The sequence below is a fragment of the Osmerus mordax genome, chromosome 22 (genome assembly GCF_038355195.1).
Source record: "Osmerus mordax isolate fOsmMor3 chromosome 22, fOsmMor3.pri, whole genome shotgun sequence".
Taxonomy (NCBI): Eukaryota; Metazoa; Chordata; class Actinopteri; order Osmeriformes; family Osmeridae; genus Osmerus; species Osmerus mordax.
Genome location: NC_090071.1, coordinates 12,715,074 through 12,734,952, shown reverse-complemented (window position 1 = coordinate 12,734,952; position 19,879 = coordinate 12,715,074). Strand labels below are relative to the sequence as shown.

At 44.5% G+C, this 19,879-nt stretch overlaps 1 protein-coding gene across 1 annotated transcript in view; it reads left to right on the top strand.

Annotated features, from left to right (window-relative positions):
* Positions 1-922: 922 nt before the first annotated feature.
* kif13ba (kinesin family member 13Ba) overlaps positions 923-19,879 on the top strand; it is a 49,298-nt gene continuing 30,341 nt past the window's right edge. Inside the window, exons 1-7 of the mRNA XM_067260106.1 lie at positions 923-966; positions 1,529-1,874; positions 5,045-5,138; positions 17,888-17,900; positions 18,237-18,297; positions 19,082-19,174; positions 19,294-19,474. Of these exons, the coding sequence (XP_067116207.1) occupies positions 1,805-1,874; positions 5,045-5,138; positions 17,888-17,900; positions 18,237-18,297; positions 19,082-19,174; positions 19,294-19,474 (512 nt within the window). The 5' untranslated portion in view covers positions 923-966; positions 1,529-1,804. The remainder of the gene's footprint in view (positions 967-1,528; positions 1,875-5,044; positions 5,139-17,887; positions 17,901-18,236; positions 18,298-19,081; positions 19,175-19,293; positions 19,475-19,879) is intronic.

The following is a 19,879-nucleotide window of genomic DNA, read 5'->3' as shown; positions in this document are numbered from 1 at the left end:
TAGCATGTGTTTCGAAAGGGAGAACCTGTCAGCTGTGTTGTCGATGCCTCGAGAGAAAAAAGGAAGTGACCAGAGCTTGCCGTAAAGTAGTAACTCTTGTCGTACGATGTGTATGACGTCATTGACATTTTAAAAGGCTTTTTAGAACAGAAAGGCGACTTTAAAAAATCTAACACCCAGAAGTGTGTATTTTTTGCCTCCCCTTTCGAATTCAGAATTCAAATTACTAGACAAAAAATTATATCCTGAGAAAAGTGGATTTTGAGGGGTATAGCTCCATAGACCTCCATTCATTCTGCACTCGCTCGTTAGTGCCCTCATATGGAACTACAGTGGAACTGCAACCAGTTCAGAACCCGGAAGTTTCCCGAGAGTGGCAGTTCTCCCATTGTTAGACATATTTCTCTGGTATCAGATTCATATTTTGACTAGAATTATGAGTATGACAACGTCAGGCTACTACGATAATGAAGCTGGTAACAATAAATAAATAAACCCTGTCAAGGTAATGGTATTGGAGTATCATTTTTTTTAAAGGGGGATTATTACAATTTTGATCAAAGTGCTGTTTATGGGTTTGGGGTACAGCCATTAAAATAACTTTTCTCCAAATCATTAGAATTTGTTTTTACTCACCGTATAAGCTAGGTCCTAGGCTATATAGTTTTCAGACTCACATGGCATTACTTTTTTCCCCCAAATGTCAAAGACATTCGATCACATGGCCTAGACATTCGTCATAAATGAGCAGTTACGTTTTTTTTAATAGAGCCTACATATTCTTAGTATTATGTAGTGGGGCCATATGTAAATCGCACCCCAAACATTTTGGGCGTTTACTGAGAAAGCTGTTCTCGACACTTTCTGTCGGAAGAGGCGGGCACGAGGTAATTTCTACTAGTCGCAAGCTTGCGGAGAACAGACGGAGCAGTACGGGACTGTGAGGCTCACGATCCGGTTGAAAATGTAATTGCATCTGGGTAAAGTTGATCGAGTGTATCAATAACACGAGCAAAACTTAATTATTGTTCAAAAGATGTATGTTTTCAATGCGTGTATCTATGTATTTTTATTGCAGTGTCAAGTTAACTAGAGCTAACTACAGTAGGAGACTACTTAAGTGTAGTCTTTAGGTTGGGTCTGTCAGTGCCGACCCAACCCGTTACTTCTAACTGTGCTAGCCAGCTCGCTAGCTGATGAGCTACTTCAACTGGGCCAGGTATCTACGAATGTTGTTCCGTTGTTTATGTTTTGAACATTCCCTGGGCATTCGTGCCCGGTACATTAGTATTTTCTTGGTACATTCGTTTACATGTCATTGTTTTTTGCAAGACAAGAGACACGGGTTGAAATGGGCTGTTGGGTTGTTTGTAGTTAGGATCAATTGATCTGAGCTAGCTACCGGCTAAATTAGCTAGCTAACTACAACTACAGTTAGTGCTATAGCCAAGTAGCTTGCAGTACCTACTATGGACAGGTAGCCGCTCTTACTATCATAACGGTATATATCTGCTTTATGTATTTACAGCTCCGTCTCTTCACCGGGAACATGTATTAGACAACGTGCAAGAAGAGCTGCTCCTAAAAATGTCTTCAGTCCATTGTTGTTGAAACGATGGAGAATGCCCTGCCTATGGACCAACCCTTGTACGCTAGGTAGCTAGCTAGCTGGCCCATCAGCTAGCGCGACATATCAATTATTCTGAATGACTGCGACTACAGTTCACTTGGGATTATTTTAACCTGCGGGATACCTAACTAATCGCAGGGACAGGCTGTGTCTGTCTGTCAGACCGTGGACGCAATGGGGGAGACCAGTCTCAACGACTCAAATGTGAAGGTTGCTGTCCGTGTTCGTCCTATGAACAGGAGAGGTGAGGGAACGGCATCTTATGTTTTTCTTGCATGCCACTGCGATTGACACCAAACTGATGAAATGGCATTACAACCACCAACGTCTTGTGAAATAGCCTCCCTATTAATAACCTTTTAACAAATCACGGTTTGAACCTGGGGGTCGATCCCGGATTATGGCTGGACAGTCAGTTAGAATCTCATACTGTTATGCAGTAGTGGAGATGTATAGGAAATAATAATCGATGAACGTTTCCAACAAATCATAATGGTGACGAGGAGGGTCCAGACAGTTCAAAATAGCAGACGGGCTTAAGAGGTGTCCGTGTGATTTGGGCCAACAGCACGATAAGAAGTCATGAGCAGCATTATTTGTGTTAGTAGAGCATTCGTGCGTGACAATGCCAGAAAAACCATCATTCATTTTTATTGAGAGGTTCACTGGATCACAGTGATCGACATGAACATGTGTTCTCACCCTTTTTATAACATAAGCCGGAGTAATGAATGTATAGTGACATGCCTCCCGTTAATGAAGCCGTGCACACGCTCAAGCGGTTCGGACAATTATATGGCGAGCTTGAATAACGCTCAGAGGGAGGGAATGACATTTTAGCCGGGGGAGACCATGTGTCTAGAAGTACGAGGTTTTAGCGAAGCGGAAAATGAGGTCCACAATGTAGCAGAGAAGTCACGTGTCCCCCGTTCTGAGCGTAGAACTCGGTCACAAGACCTCTATTCAGGACCGCGGTTCATTTCTCATACCGAACGGTTTCTCTAGCAAGGGAACAAGTCCAATGTCCCACTTTAAGGGTGACGCTTGAAGGGACTTATCTTTTAAAGTAGACACATATCATTGATGAGTATTCAAAACCGCATATTTACATAAATAGATCTTAATAAATACTTAATGTTTGTGTATGAGTGCGCGCGTGCGTGTTAACTGGCCTTTGATGGACAAAGGCAGGAAGGGAGACGGCCTGAATGGACTTTTTTAACGTTGCATAACTTGCTATGTTCTCATGGTCATTGCATTTACTAAAGAGCCTTCTAAGAATATAACTCCTTCATCATGCAGCCAGGAAACACACAGCTTTTCCACTTCCATATTGTGGAGTCATAGCGTTTTATTGTACCAGTCCCAGTTCCCAGGTCAGTGGTGGAATATAATGTTCCAGTTTCATGGATGGAAGAGGAATGGAAAGTGTGTGTTGTCAGAGGACTACTCATGTATAAACTGTGGGGGAACAATAGCAGGTGGAATATCCAGAGTATGTCTATTAATAAGACTCAGATTCTTTCCCTCCTCTTATAACATTGCCCAGGATTAGCCAGGAGACCAGTAGGCGGTGCTTGGCTTGTTCAGTTGACCCCCAACCCTGAATTATTTGTCATGAGTAACAGTTAATAAAGTGAAGGTCGTTGCTGCATATTTTCTGCTTATGTGGCTAATTCATCCCGTTTACACCCAGGTCATCAACAGTGTATTTGTCACCACTAGAAATTAAGGAGTAAGAAATGGAATGGTGGGAGGAAGATAGAAAAAGGCAGGAGAGGAAGTGAGGACAAGAGGCAGAGCGACAGGATAGGAGAGTGAGAGAGAACAGCATAGTAAGGGATACATGTAGGAAGAGATGGTGGGAGGGATGACAAGATGGAGGAAGGTTGTAGCCTGATGGGTTACCCACGTTAAGGTCCTGACCTTTGACCAATGTTCCCCCCTCACACCACTCTCCAGGCATGACCCTCATCTAACAACATTGGCATGTATTATTCAAGGGGTTTAAAGACATGTTTTTGACAGGCCTGGATGTTATATTAGAGCAGGACAAGCAGACTGTATGCTGTAGCCACCCCCAGACCCCAGTCTTCAGCCCCAAGAAAGGATGGAAGGAAGACTAGTTGGAAAGGATAGAAAAAGGGCTATTCACCCAGTGCACAGGAACTGCCTCTTCCTCTTCATCCTGCCCTTCAAAACCTCCAACCCCCTATCCCACAACTCCCACACTAATGCAAAACAGTTTTTCTGGTTTGCATAGACGTGGATTAGCATTTCTTCTGGTTTCACCTGGTGTGTGGGTGTGTTTGAAAATAATTAAGGGAGTACCTGGAACTTGTACGCCCTAGAACAACTTTTCAAGGAACTAGAAGGATCCTTCAGCACATTGCTAACTGCATTTATGCCTCAGGAACTTTCCTCAGAAGATTAGGCAAATTAGTCAGCTGACGTATGCACCGACACCATGCAAAAGCGGCAGACAGGCATAACATGGGTCATCAGGTTTAGTCCAGGCATGCTCCAGGCAAGCTGTCATTCAAGCAAAACTATTCAGAAATAGATGAATTTGTCAAAGATCAACTTTTCACTCAGTGTTAAGTTGATACTATTTTTTAATGGAAAAAAACGATTTACAATCAAAACAAATGTAAAATAGAAGAATATTGTCTGGTGATCTGAGACTTCTGGATCCTAGTAGGTCTATGCACAAACAATTGTTTATTTTAATTTTTTGTATTTAGTATTTTTTTTGCATTGATCCTTCAAATGGTGGTGGTCAAAGTGGTTTTCAAACACTTGTTAGTGTTTGATAAAAATAAAAAAAACAAATAGAAAAAAAGAACAAAAGAGTAACTTGAATTAAGAAAATGAACATAAAATGCTGCCTATATACCGATACAGTATATCTGGGATAGGCCCATATCGGTAAATCGGTCTGACTCTTGTAGACAGAGTGGGATCAAGTGAGGGAGAGAAGGAAATGGGGAAGGTGAGAGGGAATTTTGGGAGAGGAGAGATGAGCAAGACGAGAGAAAGTGTGGAAGGGGGCGTAAAGCGAGGGGAGAGAGTGAGATGACCCTGTACTTAGGCTAGCTAGCAGTACAGCTGGAGTAAGAGAACAATAATTAATGCGTCTATTATTGGGCCTTTTGTATGGCTTAACTGTCTGCATCCTACTAAACAGCTATCATGACACAGTGAGTTAAAGGGCACAGTGAATAAAGAAAATGAAAGTAATTCTCACATAAGAGGGTACAATCTAACATGTTGCTGCTGTTGTGTGTATTGTGTGAGTGTGAACTGTGGACTAGCTTTGTCATTTGTGACTTAGTGACTCAATTATAGATCAAGATATACTGTCCAAGCCTAGGCCACCACAACTAAGTTAAATGACTGTTCTCTGTCTCACAGAAAAGGACCTAAACACAAAGTGTGTGGTGGAGATGGACAAGAACCAGACCATTCTTCATCCTGCTGGAGGCAACCTGAGCAAAGGAGACTCCAGGTGTGTGTGTGTGTGTGTGTGTTTGGAGGGGAGGTGAGTATGTGGTTGTAAGTCTGGGACTACATGTCACAAAATTAGCTCGCTCTAGACAGAGGTTTGTCAGTCACCTGCTGAGTGAGGGGAGTTTTGGGTTCAGACTGAGGGGGGTGTTAAATGTGTTTGTCAGAGAATGTGAGCAAGAGAGAGACAAAGAAGGGCGAACAAGTGTGTATGAGGGACGTTATAAGTGTGTGTGTGCAGCAGGCTGCCTGCTGCTTGTCCTCCCATCCTGCCGTGTGTTGGGGCATAACTCTCCTCCTGCTGACTTCCTCCCTTATTCTCAGTCCTTCCGTTGCCTTGACAGCAGGGTGGGGGTGATGGGGTTAACTCGGGTTCACCGACACCGACTGTGGTATCCCATTTATAAAGAGTGGTATCGGAATGGAGAATAACAAAATGAGGGGTGGGGGTTCACATTTGCTTTAGCATCTGCCGGCCATAAAGTTTTCTTGCTGACTTTTATGAGGGTAAACAAGAGAAGCGATGTCCTTCCTTTTCTCTTTCTCCATCTTTCTCTTTACTTTTTATGTCCATGTGTGGGAGAGGGGAGTTTCAACTTGGAGAACGAGTGTGTAGCCTTCTCGCCTTCCCAACAGACAGTTAAAATACGAGGCTCACTTCATGAAGCCTGCTGCTGGTCTGAATACTTGGGGGTCCCACTCTTACACCTGTTCCTACTTTGTGAGTGTGAGTTTGTGTGTGTGTGACATGAAAGTGTGTGTGAGGCACATCTTTGAAAAGTGATAAATTGTCTGTCCCATCAGTGTTGAATTGTCTGGAGCTGTAATTTGGCATGTAGACGTCCTATAACTTTCTTGCACTACCTAGCGCTCCCTCTCTTACAATCTCTCAGATAAATAAATAAATAAAGGTCTGTGTTAAGAAGCTGATCAGCATGAGGCTCAGTCATATTCTACCATCGCATCATGACGTAATGGTATTTGTATGTGAACTCACCCAGTTCTGAGTTCCACTAGATGGATATTGGCAAACAAAAGTCCTTTTCCAGTTACAATCTGATGGCACAGATATGGATTGATGTTTCTGGTTTGCAGTCTTTCTGTGAACTGAAAGGTTGTTCACCTTTAGCAGTATGTGTAGTTTTAAAGGTAAATGAAAGACTAAGGAGAGCAGTCTCTCTTACACAATCAACACTTTGGTTGAAGATATCATGAGGTCAGTGTTGACCTCTTACCCTGTCCGTCAATCAGCAGCACGTGATCTTTCAGATGGCCCACCCCCTTTTTTTTTGTCATGCATCTTCATCAAAAAGATCTGTGTCTGCGTGATAAGGATGTACAGTTAGGTCCATAAATATTTGGACATTGACACAATTTTCATCATTTTGGCTCTGTATACCACCACAATGGATTTGAAATGAAACAATCAAGCTGTGCTTTAAGTGCAGACTTTCAGCTTTAATTTCAGGGTATTTACATCCAAATCAGGTGAACGGTGTAGGAATTACAACACATTTGATATGTGCCCCCCCCCTTTTTAAGGGACCAAAAGTAATTGGACAATTGGCTGCTCAGCTGTTCCATGGCCAGGTGTATGTTATTCCCTCATGGGAGTTCGTTATTTCATTAACAAGGAGCAGATAAAAGGTCTAGAGTTCATTTCAAGTATGATATTTGTGTTTGGAATCTGTTGCTGTCAACTCTCAATATGAAGTCCAAAGAGCTGTCACCATCAGTGAAGCAAGCCATCGTTGGGCTGAAAAATCAAAACAAACCTATCAGAGAGATAGCAAAAACATTAGGTTTGGCCAAATCAACTGTTTGGTACATTCTTAAAAAGAAAGAACGCACTGGTGAGCTCAGCAACACCAAAAGACCCGGAAGACCACGGAAAACAACTGTGGTGGATGACAGAAGAATTCTTTCCCTGGTGAGGAAAAACCCCTTCACAACAGTTGGCCAGATCAAGAACACTCTCCAGGAGGTAGGCGTATCTGTGTCAAAGTCAACAATTAAGAGAAGACTTCACCAGAGTAAATACAGAGGGTTCACCACAAGATGTAAACCATTGGTGAGTCTCACAAACAGGAAGACCAGATTAGAGTTTGCCAAAAAACATCTAAAAGAGCCTGTACAGTTCTGGAACAACATCCTATGGACAGATGAGACCAAGATCAACTTGTACCAGAATGATGGGAAGAGAAGAGTATGGAGAAGGGAAGGAACTGCTCATGATCCAAAGCATACCACCTCATCAGTGAAGCATGGTGGAGGTAGTGTTATGGCGTGGGCATGTATGGCTGCCAATGGAACTGGTTCCCTTGTATTTATCGATGATGTGACGCTGACAAAAGCAGTAGGATGAATTCTGAAGTGTTTCGGGCAATATTATCTGCTCAGATACAGCCAAATGCTTCAGAACTCATAGGACGGCGCTTCACAGTGCAGATGGACAATGACCCGAAGCATACTGCGAAAGCAACCAAAGAGTTTTTTAAGGCAAAGAAGTGGAATGTTCTGCAATGGCCAAGTCAATCACCTGACCTAAATCCAATTGAGCATGCATTTCACTTGCTAAAGACAAAACTGAAGGGAAAATGCCCCAAGAACAAGCAGGAACTGAAGACAGTTGCAGTAAAGGCCTGGCAGAGCATCACCAGGGACGAAACCCAGCGTCTGGTGATGTCTATGGGTTCCAGACTTCAGGCTGTCATTGACTGAAAAGGATTTGCAACCAAGTATTAAAAGTGACAATTAGATTTATGATTATGTTAGTTTGTCCAATTATTTTTGGTCCCTTAAAAAGGGGGGGGCCACATATAAAGTGTGTTGTAATTCCTACACCGTTCACCTGATTTGGATGTAAATACCCTGAAATTAAAGCTGAAAGTCTGCACTTAAAGCACATCTTGATTGTTTCATTTCAAATCCATTGTGGTGGTATACAGAGCCAAAATGATGAAAATTGTGTCAATGTCCAAATATTTATGGACCTAACTGTAGGTCAAGAGCAGAACCAAACCCACAGTAACGCCCCCGTCACATCCACCTCACCCTCCACAAGTAACACAGGAAAAAAGAGAGAGAGAGAAGGGGGAGAGTGCAAGAGAGAGAGAGACTGAGTACAGGAAAGAGCAAGAGAGAGACCAGGTACAGGACAGAGAGAGCGGGTGTAGGCGAGAAAGGGGCGGGTGTAGGAGACAGTGCAACAGGGGGAGGGCGGGAGAGTACGGAAGAGGGAGGGAAGAGGAGCAGCCATGCAGAAACTTATTTTTTAAATGACACTCACCAGAGCAGAGGAGGGAGGGGGGGAGGGAGGGATGCAGGACTACAGTGCTTGGGGGGGGGGGAGTGAGGCTGGCTCTCCAATCTCCTGACTGTCTCTTTCTCTTCTCATTGGCTGCCTGACCGCGTCCTGTCTTGGGGTGTGAGATGGGGGTGCTTCCAGCTCTCCACACCCCCTCGAGCTGGGGCCTGACTCACCCTGACAGCTGTCAGTGTGATGAACGTCAGTCTGAGTCTCGGGCTAGGGCTGAGATGTACGGTAGGGGATAGGGTTTAGGGATGGGGCTCGGGCGTAGGGTTGAGTTTTTAGTATATAAAAAAAATTCTAGTGGTTAAAGACATGCCTCAGGTGGAGAAATAAGAGGAGGACTAGGAGGTGGAGGCAGAGAAAGAACTGAGGAGAAGCCTGAGATCAAATATGGCAGACTAAGGGTGGTTAAGAGCGAGGGGGGAATGGACAGCTAGATGGATGGATAGACCAGGGAAGATGAAAAGCAGAGGTCTCTCCCTGACTTGTTGAAGCCTCTCCTCCCCCACCAGCCTGATCAGAGAGTAAATCAGGGCCTCTTCCCTAGGAAGGCCCCCAGCCCTACCAGAGATGGAGCTCAGAGCTCACACAAGTTAGCATGATGAACAGCCGTCACTGGGATCGGTAAGTCCCTCTAGGCTTATTTATGTAATCCTCCACATTTTAGGTGGAAACCTATCTTTGCTTTGCCTTAGAGATGATGCGTTTAACCCCCTGCAAAATGACTGCAAAATTAAGTGAGTCAGACTCTCAGTCTCGCCACAGTGTTGGGTGTGTTTTGGATGCACAGAGGGAGAATTGCTGCTTCAAGGGCATTCTAAGAAACATGGGTAAAGGGAACGGGTGTTTCTCTGTGAGTATATGGGTCTGTGTGTTTTGTGTGCATTGGTGTGCACTTGCATGCGCGCCAGTTTTATGACTCCATTCTGTCTGAGTCCGGCAGGTTCCTTCATCCAATGAAAAAAGAGAGGAGGATGCGGAGAGGGAGGAAAGGAGCAGGAGCTAAGAGAGGGAAGAAGGGTAGCACAAGCCATGTTGATGTTTCCTCACAGGAAACATCAACTAAAATTTGCTAAAATTTCTGTTATGTTTACTAACATAGATGCCGCTTAAACATTTTGCCAGCTTGGGTCACCATGTAAACTGGGATTAAAAAGTGTTACTCATTTTAGGAGAAAACAACTGAAATTCTTCAGCTGTCAGCAAAGATTTTGAAGCACCCATCGAAAACGTTCATATTGTCTTTTCAGCAAATTTTGAGCACAAGTCACGTGATAACGTAGCGCAGTGACAAGGAGTGATTGACGTCTAATTTGAACTAACTTTATCTAAAATCTGCATTAAAGTTAAGAACGTGAAGATGAAGTTTAACTGGTTATGTAATGCTGGATAGAATGTTAGACCGGTCACTATCAGTATGTGCCTGCCTGTCACAGTAGGCACATACTGTGCAGTAGGCAAATTAGCAAGCGTTTTGTAAAGAAATTAAACAGTTGGGGGGGGGGGGGGGGATCTTTTGGTACCATTCGATTCTTGGGGTCACGATAAATAAATAAAAAGACGAGAAGACTGAATCGGGATTCGAATGTGAATTGATTTTTCCCCCACCCCTATTAAGCAGGTTGCACCATAACGATTATTTACATTTGCATTTATGCATTTAGCAGACGCTTTTATCCAAAGCAACTTCCAAGAGAGAGTTTTACAAACGTGCATAGGTCACTGACCATAACAACGAGATAGCCCCAAACATTGCGGGTAGCCAAACATGAAGCATACATTGTGAAAACCAAATAAGTCCCAACGGGAAGAACTATAAGAGCATGTAGTTGGACAAGTTACAATTAAACAGCAAGAACCTCAAAAGTGCAAGAGTGTACCTGTGGGGAAAAAAGCAAGCAACAATAATATATTTCACGGCGAGTACAATCATTTTAAGACAGTTACAACAAACCAACAAAAGCAACAAGACTCTCAATAAGAGACATTGTGATCCTGGAGGAAACTAACATCAGGTCCAGCCAATCATTCCTAAGTGCCGTTGTACTCCCGGAACAAGTGTGTCTTGAGCCTTTTCTTGAAGGTGGAGAGACAGTCAGTGTCCCTGATGGAGGTGGGGAGTTGATTCCACCATTGGGGGGCCAGACAGGAGAAGACTTTGTGTTGGGACCGGGCGCTCTTGAGCGGTGGGACCACCAGACGGTTGTCAGAAGAAGACCGTAGGTGGCGGGTGGGGGTGTAAGGCTGAAGGAGAGACTTGATGTAGTCGGGTGCAGTCCCGTTCACCGCTCGGAAGGTCAGTACCAGAGTCTTGAATCTGATACGGGCTGTGATGGGAAGCCAGTGGAGGGAGATGAGGAGCGGGGTAACATGGGAGCGTCTGGGTAGATTGAAGACCAGGCGGGCTGCCGCGTTCTGAATCCTCTGGAGAGGGCGGGTTGCGCATGCTGGGAGACCGGCAAGCAGCGAGTTGCAGTAGTCCAACTTGGAGAGGACAAGTGCTTGGACTAGCAGCTGGGTGGAGTGCTCAGACAGGTACCTCCTGATCTTCCGGATGTTGTAGAGGGTGAATATACACAACCGGGAGACTGCAGGAATGTGGGCCGTGAGGGAGAGCTCGTCGTCCATGGTAACCCCAAGGTTCCTGGCAGAGGATGAAGGGGTCACCGTCGCAGATCCCAGGGTGATTGAGAGATCGTGGGAGATGGAGGGTTTGGCCGGGATGATGAGTTCTGTTTTGGCGAGGTTCAGCTGGAGGTGGTGCTTGGTCATCCAGGCGGAGATGTCTGTGAGGCAGGCCTCGATCCTAGCTGAGATCCCCGGATCAGTCGGGGGGAACGACAGGTACAGCTGCGTGTCGTCAGCATAGCAGTGGTAGGAGAAGCCATGGGAGGTGATGATTGGTCCAAGCGAGGTGGTGTACAGGGAGAAGAGGAGGGGTCCAAGGACGGAACCCTGTGGGACACCAGTGGAGAGCCAGCGGGGGCCTGACACTTTGCCTCCCCAGGAGACCTGGTAGGATCTTCCCGACAGGTAGGATGAGATCCACTGAAGTGCAGTGCCAGTGATGCTTATCTCAAGTCTGGCGAGCAGGATTTGATGGTTAACCGTATCAAATGCTGCAGAAAGGTCCAGCAGAATGATGACGGATGACCTCAAAGCCGCTCTGGCAAACTGGAGGGCAGTGGTGACTGACAGGAGTGGCCAGTCTTGAAGCCCGATTGGTTGGGGTCAAGCAGGTTGTTGTTAGAGAGAAAGTTTGACCGTTGGTTAGATACAACACGTTCAATTGTTTTAGAAAAGAAGGGTAGCAGTGATACTGGTCTGTAGTTCTGGAGGACGGCTGGGTTAAGGGAGGGTTTTTTGAGTAGAGGGCTAACTCTGGCCTGTTTGAAGGCAGTGGGGAAAGTGCCGGAAGTAAGAGAAGAGTTAAGGACATGGAGAAGAAAAGTTATGATGGAGGGAGAGATGGTTTGAAAGAGAGGAGAGGGGAGGGGACTGGATCAAGGGGACAGGAGGTGGGGCGATGAGAGAGAATGAGGTCAGAGATCTTTGCCTCGGACAGGGGAGAGAAAGAGTTTAGACATTTAGTTGGGTCAGTCATAGAGGGTGAGTGGGTAGGAAAGGTGGGTTCGGGGAACCGACTGCTAATGTCAGCATATTTTTTCTCAAAGAAGGAGAAGTCGTCTGCCGTCAGGGTGGAGGGGGGGGGGGATTAAGAAGGGTGGAGAAGGTGGAGAAAAGTTTGTGAGGGTTTGAGGCAGAGTAAATTTTGTTCAGGAAGTAGTGGGTTTTAGCATCAGTTATGCGGGCAGAGAAGGGTTTGAGGAGGGAGTGATACTTATCGAGGTCCAGACCATCTTTGGACTTGCGCCATCTCTTCTCAGATGCCCGAAGGATGGACCGTTCTTCACGGATAACATCCGTGAGCCACGGGCAGGAGGGAGAGGATCGTGCAGGCCTGGTTGACAGGGGACAGAGAGAGTCGAGTGATGTAGTTAGTATGGATAACAGGGTGTTCGTGGTAGTGTCAGTGGGGCGGGACATGAACTCGTCAATGGGAGGGAGGATGTTACAATGGAGGAGAAATGGGAGGGGGATAGGGAGCGGAGGTTGCGGCGGAAAGTTACGAGGGGAGGGGAGGTAGGAGGAGTTGGAGGGAGAGGGAATTGGATGAAGGAGTGATCAGAAATGCACTCAAATATATTTTGAAGTTGCACAGATACAATTTTGGGAGCATATCAATTTCAATCCATGAATACTTGGTGACTTGATGTACAGCCTCTCAAAATGTTGATGCAACATTGCATAGAAGCCCTTTTCTTATAATTGGATTGAATTCTGTGTGTGTGTCAAGGAAGGGGGGGGGGGGGTAATTGGATGCAAAGAATTTCTTTAGAATGTCAACATTCAAGCATCTGAACCTGATGATGTTTAAGGCTCTGTGCCAGACCTTCTGCGGTAGAATTCCTCCTGTGGTTCTGAGACAGCTGATGGAACTCAGCACAGATAAGAGTAGATGGGCTCAGCAAGAACTGTAATCCCAGCTGTGCGTCCGTTTGTTGTTGTATAGTTTACATGTGACGTTGTGTGACAATTTGCCTGTTAAGCTGGCAGCAGCTACAGTAAGCCAATATCTGTGCCAGCATGAGGATGGTCTGGTGCTTGGTCCAGATGTGGTAAACCGTCCTCAGTTGTGTGAATCGGGAAGTGCTTGAACAGAACCAGAAAGACCTAAAACGACCCAACGACATTAAACCAATAAACAGCTTTACAAAGATCTTCGTTACAAAACCAATTTCCCCTTGGTGACAAATACATTGTCACGTTGAAGCTGTCCTCTGCTCAATCCCTTTAAGTTGTGTGCTGAAGAGCCTATGTGTCTGTAACCCTTCACATACCCCTCTCCTGCCTACATTTCTACACTGTATTTGACCGTCTAAGTGCAACTATCTCTCTATTTCCCTTTCTCTCCCACACCCTCTTTTTTCTGTTGCGGCCAATTTGTTAATCAACCCCAAAACTAGGGCTGAACGATTTAATTGCATTTGCGATAATATCGCGATGTGACAAAACAAGATTTTGTAATCACAAAGGCTGCGATTTAACTTTGGTCATGTGACACGCGAGAGTAATGCAGTTTGCAGACGAAGGATCAACTTTGCACGTTACACTTTACCTTGACCTGTACGATGGCCTCAGGCTCGACAAAACCTATCACTACAGACACTTTGCCAATTTTGCCTTTAAAAAAGATGCTGCGCAGTGTCAAGTATTGTGCTAAACCTGCCTGGCTAACACTAACACACGGGGCAACACTACCAACCTAATTCTGCCCAAAAAAAAACACCACAAAGCCATGTACGATGCATAGCTAAAATGCTGAACAGCAGTGTGTCAAATAAGCCAAATAACACCCGACAGGATCACGGATCGAAATGTTTCAAAGCCTAACTCCATATTCATGTACGAAATTACTCAAGCAGTAACAGCGTTCATCACGAAAAATATGATGCCCTTCGGTGATACACATACAGTAGGATCACTATGGCTGCTAGTGCCATACTGTTTCTGTTAGGCTACTTACTGGATCAGAAATGTTCAGACAGTGTTTCTTTTTCTTTTAAGATTCAACCTTTAGATGCGTGAGTTCTAAATATTTCCGACGGTCCCCACAGCGCAAGTTTTTTTTCTCTTTCTTTAACTATAGCTAGCTATAGTTAAAAAGTGAAAAACATGTTATTACCCTACGTTTAGCTTTGATTAACCAAAATATTTTACAGGCGGTATATTTTTCTGAACTTTGTGTGTTATGTTGCTGACTGGAGATCAGTAGTATATATCTATATTTATTAATAATAAATCATATAATAATCCCATATTAAGTCGCAATTGCAATATTAGTCCAAATAATCGCATTTATCTTATTTTCCGAAATCGTTCAGCCCTACCCAAAACCCTGCAAAAGTTGATCACATCCAGTTTTGTGGACCGACTAGCCGACCCACAGAGCTGCTGGTCGCAGCAAAAACCTTTTTTTTAAACCCTCAGCAAAAAGTAGCGTAATTTACGGAACAACATAAACCTGGCAACACAGATGGGCTGCTGTGTTACTACCCAGAACAAGGGCAGTCAGGCAGACTAACAGACAGGCCGGATCAAAACGAGGTACGACTGTAGCGTGGTCAACTGGTCTGGGTTCTTGTGTTTGAACACTAGGACTAGGCTGGTAGCATCTGGCCTGCCAGTCACACCAGGCCAGATGAGTGTGAGCACCAGAGATGAGCAGGGTGTACCTTGTGGTGATGGGTTGGGGGGAGCAGCTGCCACATACTAGCACTCCTCAGGGCCTGTCTCTTTCAGCAGACATACACAAAGAAACACAGAAAGTCCTGGTCATACACTCATTCTGATCATAGAACTTTGAGCTACTGAGCACACACACTCATATCCATCTGATCCATTTGATTTGATTTGATCTCTCATTCACTTGCTCGAACCCTGGCAGGAGGGCAGGGATTGGTGAATGTCAAAGTAACACTCTTGTTTAGGAAGGGTGTTGGCCGAACCATTAAATAGGTGAAACACACACACATGAGGGTGTGCTTCATCCTGGGTGTGCTGCATCCTGAATAGCATACAATTGCTTTCTCTCACACATACACACTTAATTAACCTGACTGTGAAAGTGAGAATAATTTGTAAGGATGCAGTAAATTACAGGCCCATGATAACAGCTGCCACTTTCACACACCTGCTTTATATAGGCAGGTGTGTGCTTATATAAAGCAGCAAATATAAACATTTTCGTGAACACAGGCTACACCAACTACGCTGCAGCATTTAAAGTGTTATGCACTTGGGGTGGGAATCTTTTGGTACCTTTTGAATTGATTCTTGGGGTCACGATTCGATTAAAAATCCATTTACGATTTTTCCAAGATAAATAAATATATATACATATATATATGTGACGTCACACAGTTGTCGCAGCGCCATCTTTAGGACTGAATTGCAAGATGCAGTCTATCTGCTGTGCTGTGGGCTATTATGGCAGCAAATCTCAAATAAATTGCTTAACCTTTTACAATGTCCCAAAAAACCCTGAACGTCGTGAGAAATGGATTAAAACATGTCATTTATAATTTGAGCATGTATAACGTTATTCTGGACAGCTAGCATTAGCTATATTTACATTAGTAACATTAGTTATCTGGTTGAATTATGTTATGTTGCTAGCTACTTGTTGGAGTGACGTTAGTATGCTAAACTACTTTTCCTTTGGTGTCCTGATGTGACTGATATTACAACAGAATCTGATGGCAGTTCAGTGATAAATGCTATTTGTGTAATGTTAATATCGCTTGATTAACAGACTTCCATTTACCCTTCCTGTGATCAAGGACATTTTCTACATTTCCAGATGATACATTTTGGGATCATTAACCCACCCTGAGGTGAAGTAGCGGTAGGCTTCAGTGAGAGGGATTGTGGACGGGGTAAATGTAGATGTCAGCAAACGTCAAATTTGGCAGGTTTTTACTACACTTTAGTGGAGTAAGCAGTTCACATGACATTAAATAAGGATCGAAACCTAAAGTATCTATTTTCTTTAAATACCGTTGCTTTTCGTTGGTGGTAAGGTAAGGTGTGCTACTTTCGTGTGCGACATCATTCATTCTCACTGAGAAGACCCGAGGAGAGGCTGCGAATTGGTCCTAAAGATGGCGGCCGCAACAAAAAAGTCACGTGACAGAAACCCATGAATACATAGTAAAAAATTTGTATATATACACATATTTTTTATATATATATATATATATATATATACACACACACATATATATTTATTTCCCCCCCGCCCCTATTATGCACACTACATGCCACATGACATGCAGCTCAAGCCTCAACCAACACAATGATGAAGTGCCCAGCAGTCCTCCAGGTTACTCTGACATCGTCCATGAGATGCTGTTCTGTATACAGTCTCATGTTCTCACACACAACTTGACCAGCCATACTGACTGGTGAACTGACTGTCTCCAGGCTCAGCCCTCCACTGACACACACACACACACACACACGGTTACAGCTATATGGATGTGACAACTCACGGATGTCACTTGAATGGATGTGACAACACACAGGCCCATGCATCCACACACATTTTCACAAGCCGTACAGAAACATACACACCATCTCTCTCTTTGTCTCACAGACATACACCCTGTGGATCTTCTTGTTACTATGGTGTGTGGGATTTCAAGTTGATGGCTAATGACAGGACCAGCCTGGGGGGACTGTAGACCTCCTCTCACCATCCCTAATGTTCTCCATCCCTCCTCCTTCTCTACTCCATCCCTCCTTTTCTTATCTGTCCATACCCTCAGCCTGTATCTGTCCCTCCATCCCTCAGCCTGTCTGCCTCTCCTCTTCCTCCTCTAAAAGGCTGTCCTTACTTGACTGGCTGAGCAGAGACATTGGTGCTTCGGTGTCTCGATTGGGTCGCAAATGTCCTTTTATACTTGTGAGTGTATCGGCTAGGCCTGTGTGTGGTCATTTTTAAGCGTGTAGAATGATGTGCAGAAGGCAGAAGTAACCTGGCAATAATTAGGTTTTCTAATGGTAAAGAAAGGTTATTGAGGACATACAGGATGTTTTAGGTAGGGCCTCTTGCTGTCGGTCTGTGTAAGAGGTCTCATCATGTTTTTGTGAATGTAGGCATTGTAGAAATACTGCTCTGTCTTTCTCTCTCTCTCGCTCACTGCCTCTCTCCCACGGTCTCCATGTAATGTTTATATAGGTCATTGTGTTCATGCAGTCTTGTGCAAAGCTATTGCTCAGCCTAGGGTAGATAAGACTCCAATGCATATTTACCCTGCTCTCTATCCCTCTCTGCCTACTACTAAACTGCAGGTTTACAGCCCTCTCTCTATCTATCTATCTCTCTCTCTCTCTCTCTCTCATTGGCTGATGCAGTGTTTGTGTTCGGGTCCACTGAGCAAAGTCCAACTGATGACATGAGCAGGGAGGGAGAGAAAGAGAAAGGAAGAGACTTTGTATCTCCATTGATCGCATTGTCTCACTGCCTTTTCTCTCTTTCCTCACTCTCTCCCCCTTTCTTACCCTCTTTCTCCCTCCTCAGTTCTCTTCCTCACTCTGTCTTCATACCAGGTCCTGGCTTCCTCATTCTATTCTCTTTTTAGAAATGCCCATATCTATCAGTGTGTATCTACAGTCTAAATGGAGCCCATTGTATTCTTCATGATCTATGGGTCTTCTCTCTGTACACAGAATAGAAGGATTTGGTGGTTTAGACTCAACTAGTGATGTTACATGGTTTGCTGTTGAACATGTTGTCATCTCTCTCTTCCCTGTCTTTCTTTTTCTCTCTCCATGACCTCTCCTGTGACCCCTGTGAACTTTGACCTTGCTAGGAGCCAGTCCAAGGTAACTCACATCGCAACGGTGTCTCAGATTGTCTCATCTTCATCAGTACATCGTCATTGTCCAGATTACTATATCATCGAGTCAAACAACAAAGCTTTTAGATGCATTACAAATATCTTAGTAACAGCCTGCATATCTAAGTAACCGTATGTTGACCATGTGCTTTTACAGCTTGTTTATCAACACTTCTGTTGATATTCCAGTCTGTAGACAGTTTAATTGGGATGTGCCATGTTTGTCTTTATTTTATGTCTCAGTCTTTTTCTCTCTGACACTTACTTTCTCTCCGTCTTCCCTTTCTTCCACTTCACTTCTCCACATTCTTTCCTCCCTCAGGTGTTTGCCTATGACTACTGTTTCTGGTCCATGGATGAGTCGGAGAAGGACAAGTTTGCCGGTCAGTCAGTCAACCATCACTGTCTCCACTAGGGATGCTCATAATTAACCGTGTAGCCATTAACCGACAATACGAATGTTTACCGGTTAATATTATCGGTTAAACAGTGTTGTCAATTTAGCAACCATGTCGCTAGATTTAGCAACTTTTCACCATCCCTAGTCAAAGGTTTTATCTAGCAACTTTCTGCTTCTTCATTTTCGTTGTTGAGCAGCAGCAAAATAACTAATTGTACTTCCGTGTTGTTTTAGCCGCCAATCATGTAGGTACAGCTAGCGCTCTCGGATTCAATGTGCTTTCGTTTTGTTAATTTGTTTTTGTTCTGTTTATGCTGCTATATAAAATTCAACCATTTATGGGGGAAAAAAACATTTGTTGTATTGGTCTTTTTGCAATGGGTCACAGACTCTCCATTCTACCTTTTTGAATCTTGTCGGTTAACGGTTAAGGGTCGTTAACGAGCGTCTGTTACCCCCCCCCCCGTACAGTTGTTTTAATGTTTCCCCATCCTCCTGCTCTTCCTGCTCATCCATCTCTTCTTCCTCCCTTTTGTGTTTTGAAGCACTTACGGATTCATGCGATTTTTATTTGTATAGTCCTTTTTTTACAAGCAATGTCACATTTGCCCATAGAACTGCCTCTCAACCAACCTAAACCCTAAAGGAAAACAAGGAAAAACTCCCAGTAAAAAATTGAAGAAACCTTGGCAGGAGCAATTTGGTGAGGGATCCCAGAGACGGTTGTTGTCGTGAGAGATAGCTTGTGTTGTGCTCTGTGGTTGCAGGTCAAGATGTGGTGTTCCAGTGCCTTGGAGAGAGTCTTCTACACAACGCCTTCCAGGGCTACAACGCCTGCATCTTTGCCTATGGACAGACCGGTACTGCATCCTCCTATAGTCATGTCCTTCAATTGGCCACACCATCACTACTTCCCATTGGCTGTCTCTTTTTCGCTTCTGTGTCATTCCCTCTCGTCTTTTACCATTGTGTCCCTCAGGTTCGGGGAAGTCTTTCACCATGATGGGGTCTGTGGACCAGCCCGGCCTCATCCCTCGTCTGTGTAGTTCCCTGTTTGAGAGGACCCTGCTGGAGCAGAGGGAGGAGGAGAGCTTCACTGTGGAGGTCTCCTACATGGAGATCTACAACGAGAAGGTCCGGGACCTCCTCGACCCCAAGGGGTAGGACCTCTGACCTTTTGACCCACAACTGCCTCCTCTTTGCTTGATTTTATGCTTTTTTTTTCTTCCTTGTTTGGTATGTACTTCCTGGTCCAGCTAGGTGGATTACATGTGAGATGTTCCTCTTAGAACAGAAAACATTCTATGTCTCCCTGGTTACCACAGTCTGTCCTTTGGGAAATTACAATTAAAAAGGCACTTTTTACAACACACACACACTGGGGTGTGCTACCAAGGAACCCCTGCCCATTATCTACACATGACCCCTTTGACCTGTGTAAAACAGACAGTAAAACCCCAGAAGTTTGTTTGAGAAACAAACATCTGACTGCCATATGGGCTTGGTATGGCAGGCTGCACGCTAGAGGAGCAGACTGAACACAGCTGTGTGTGTGTGTCGCGCAG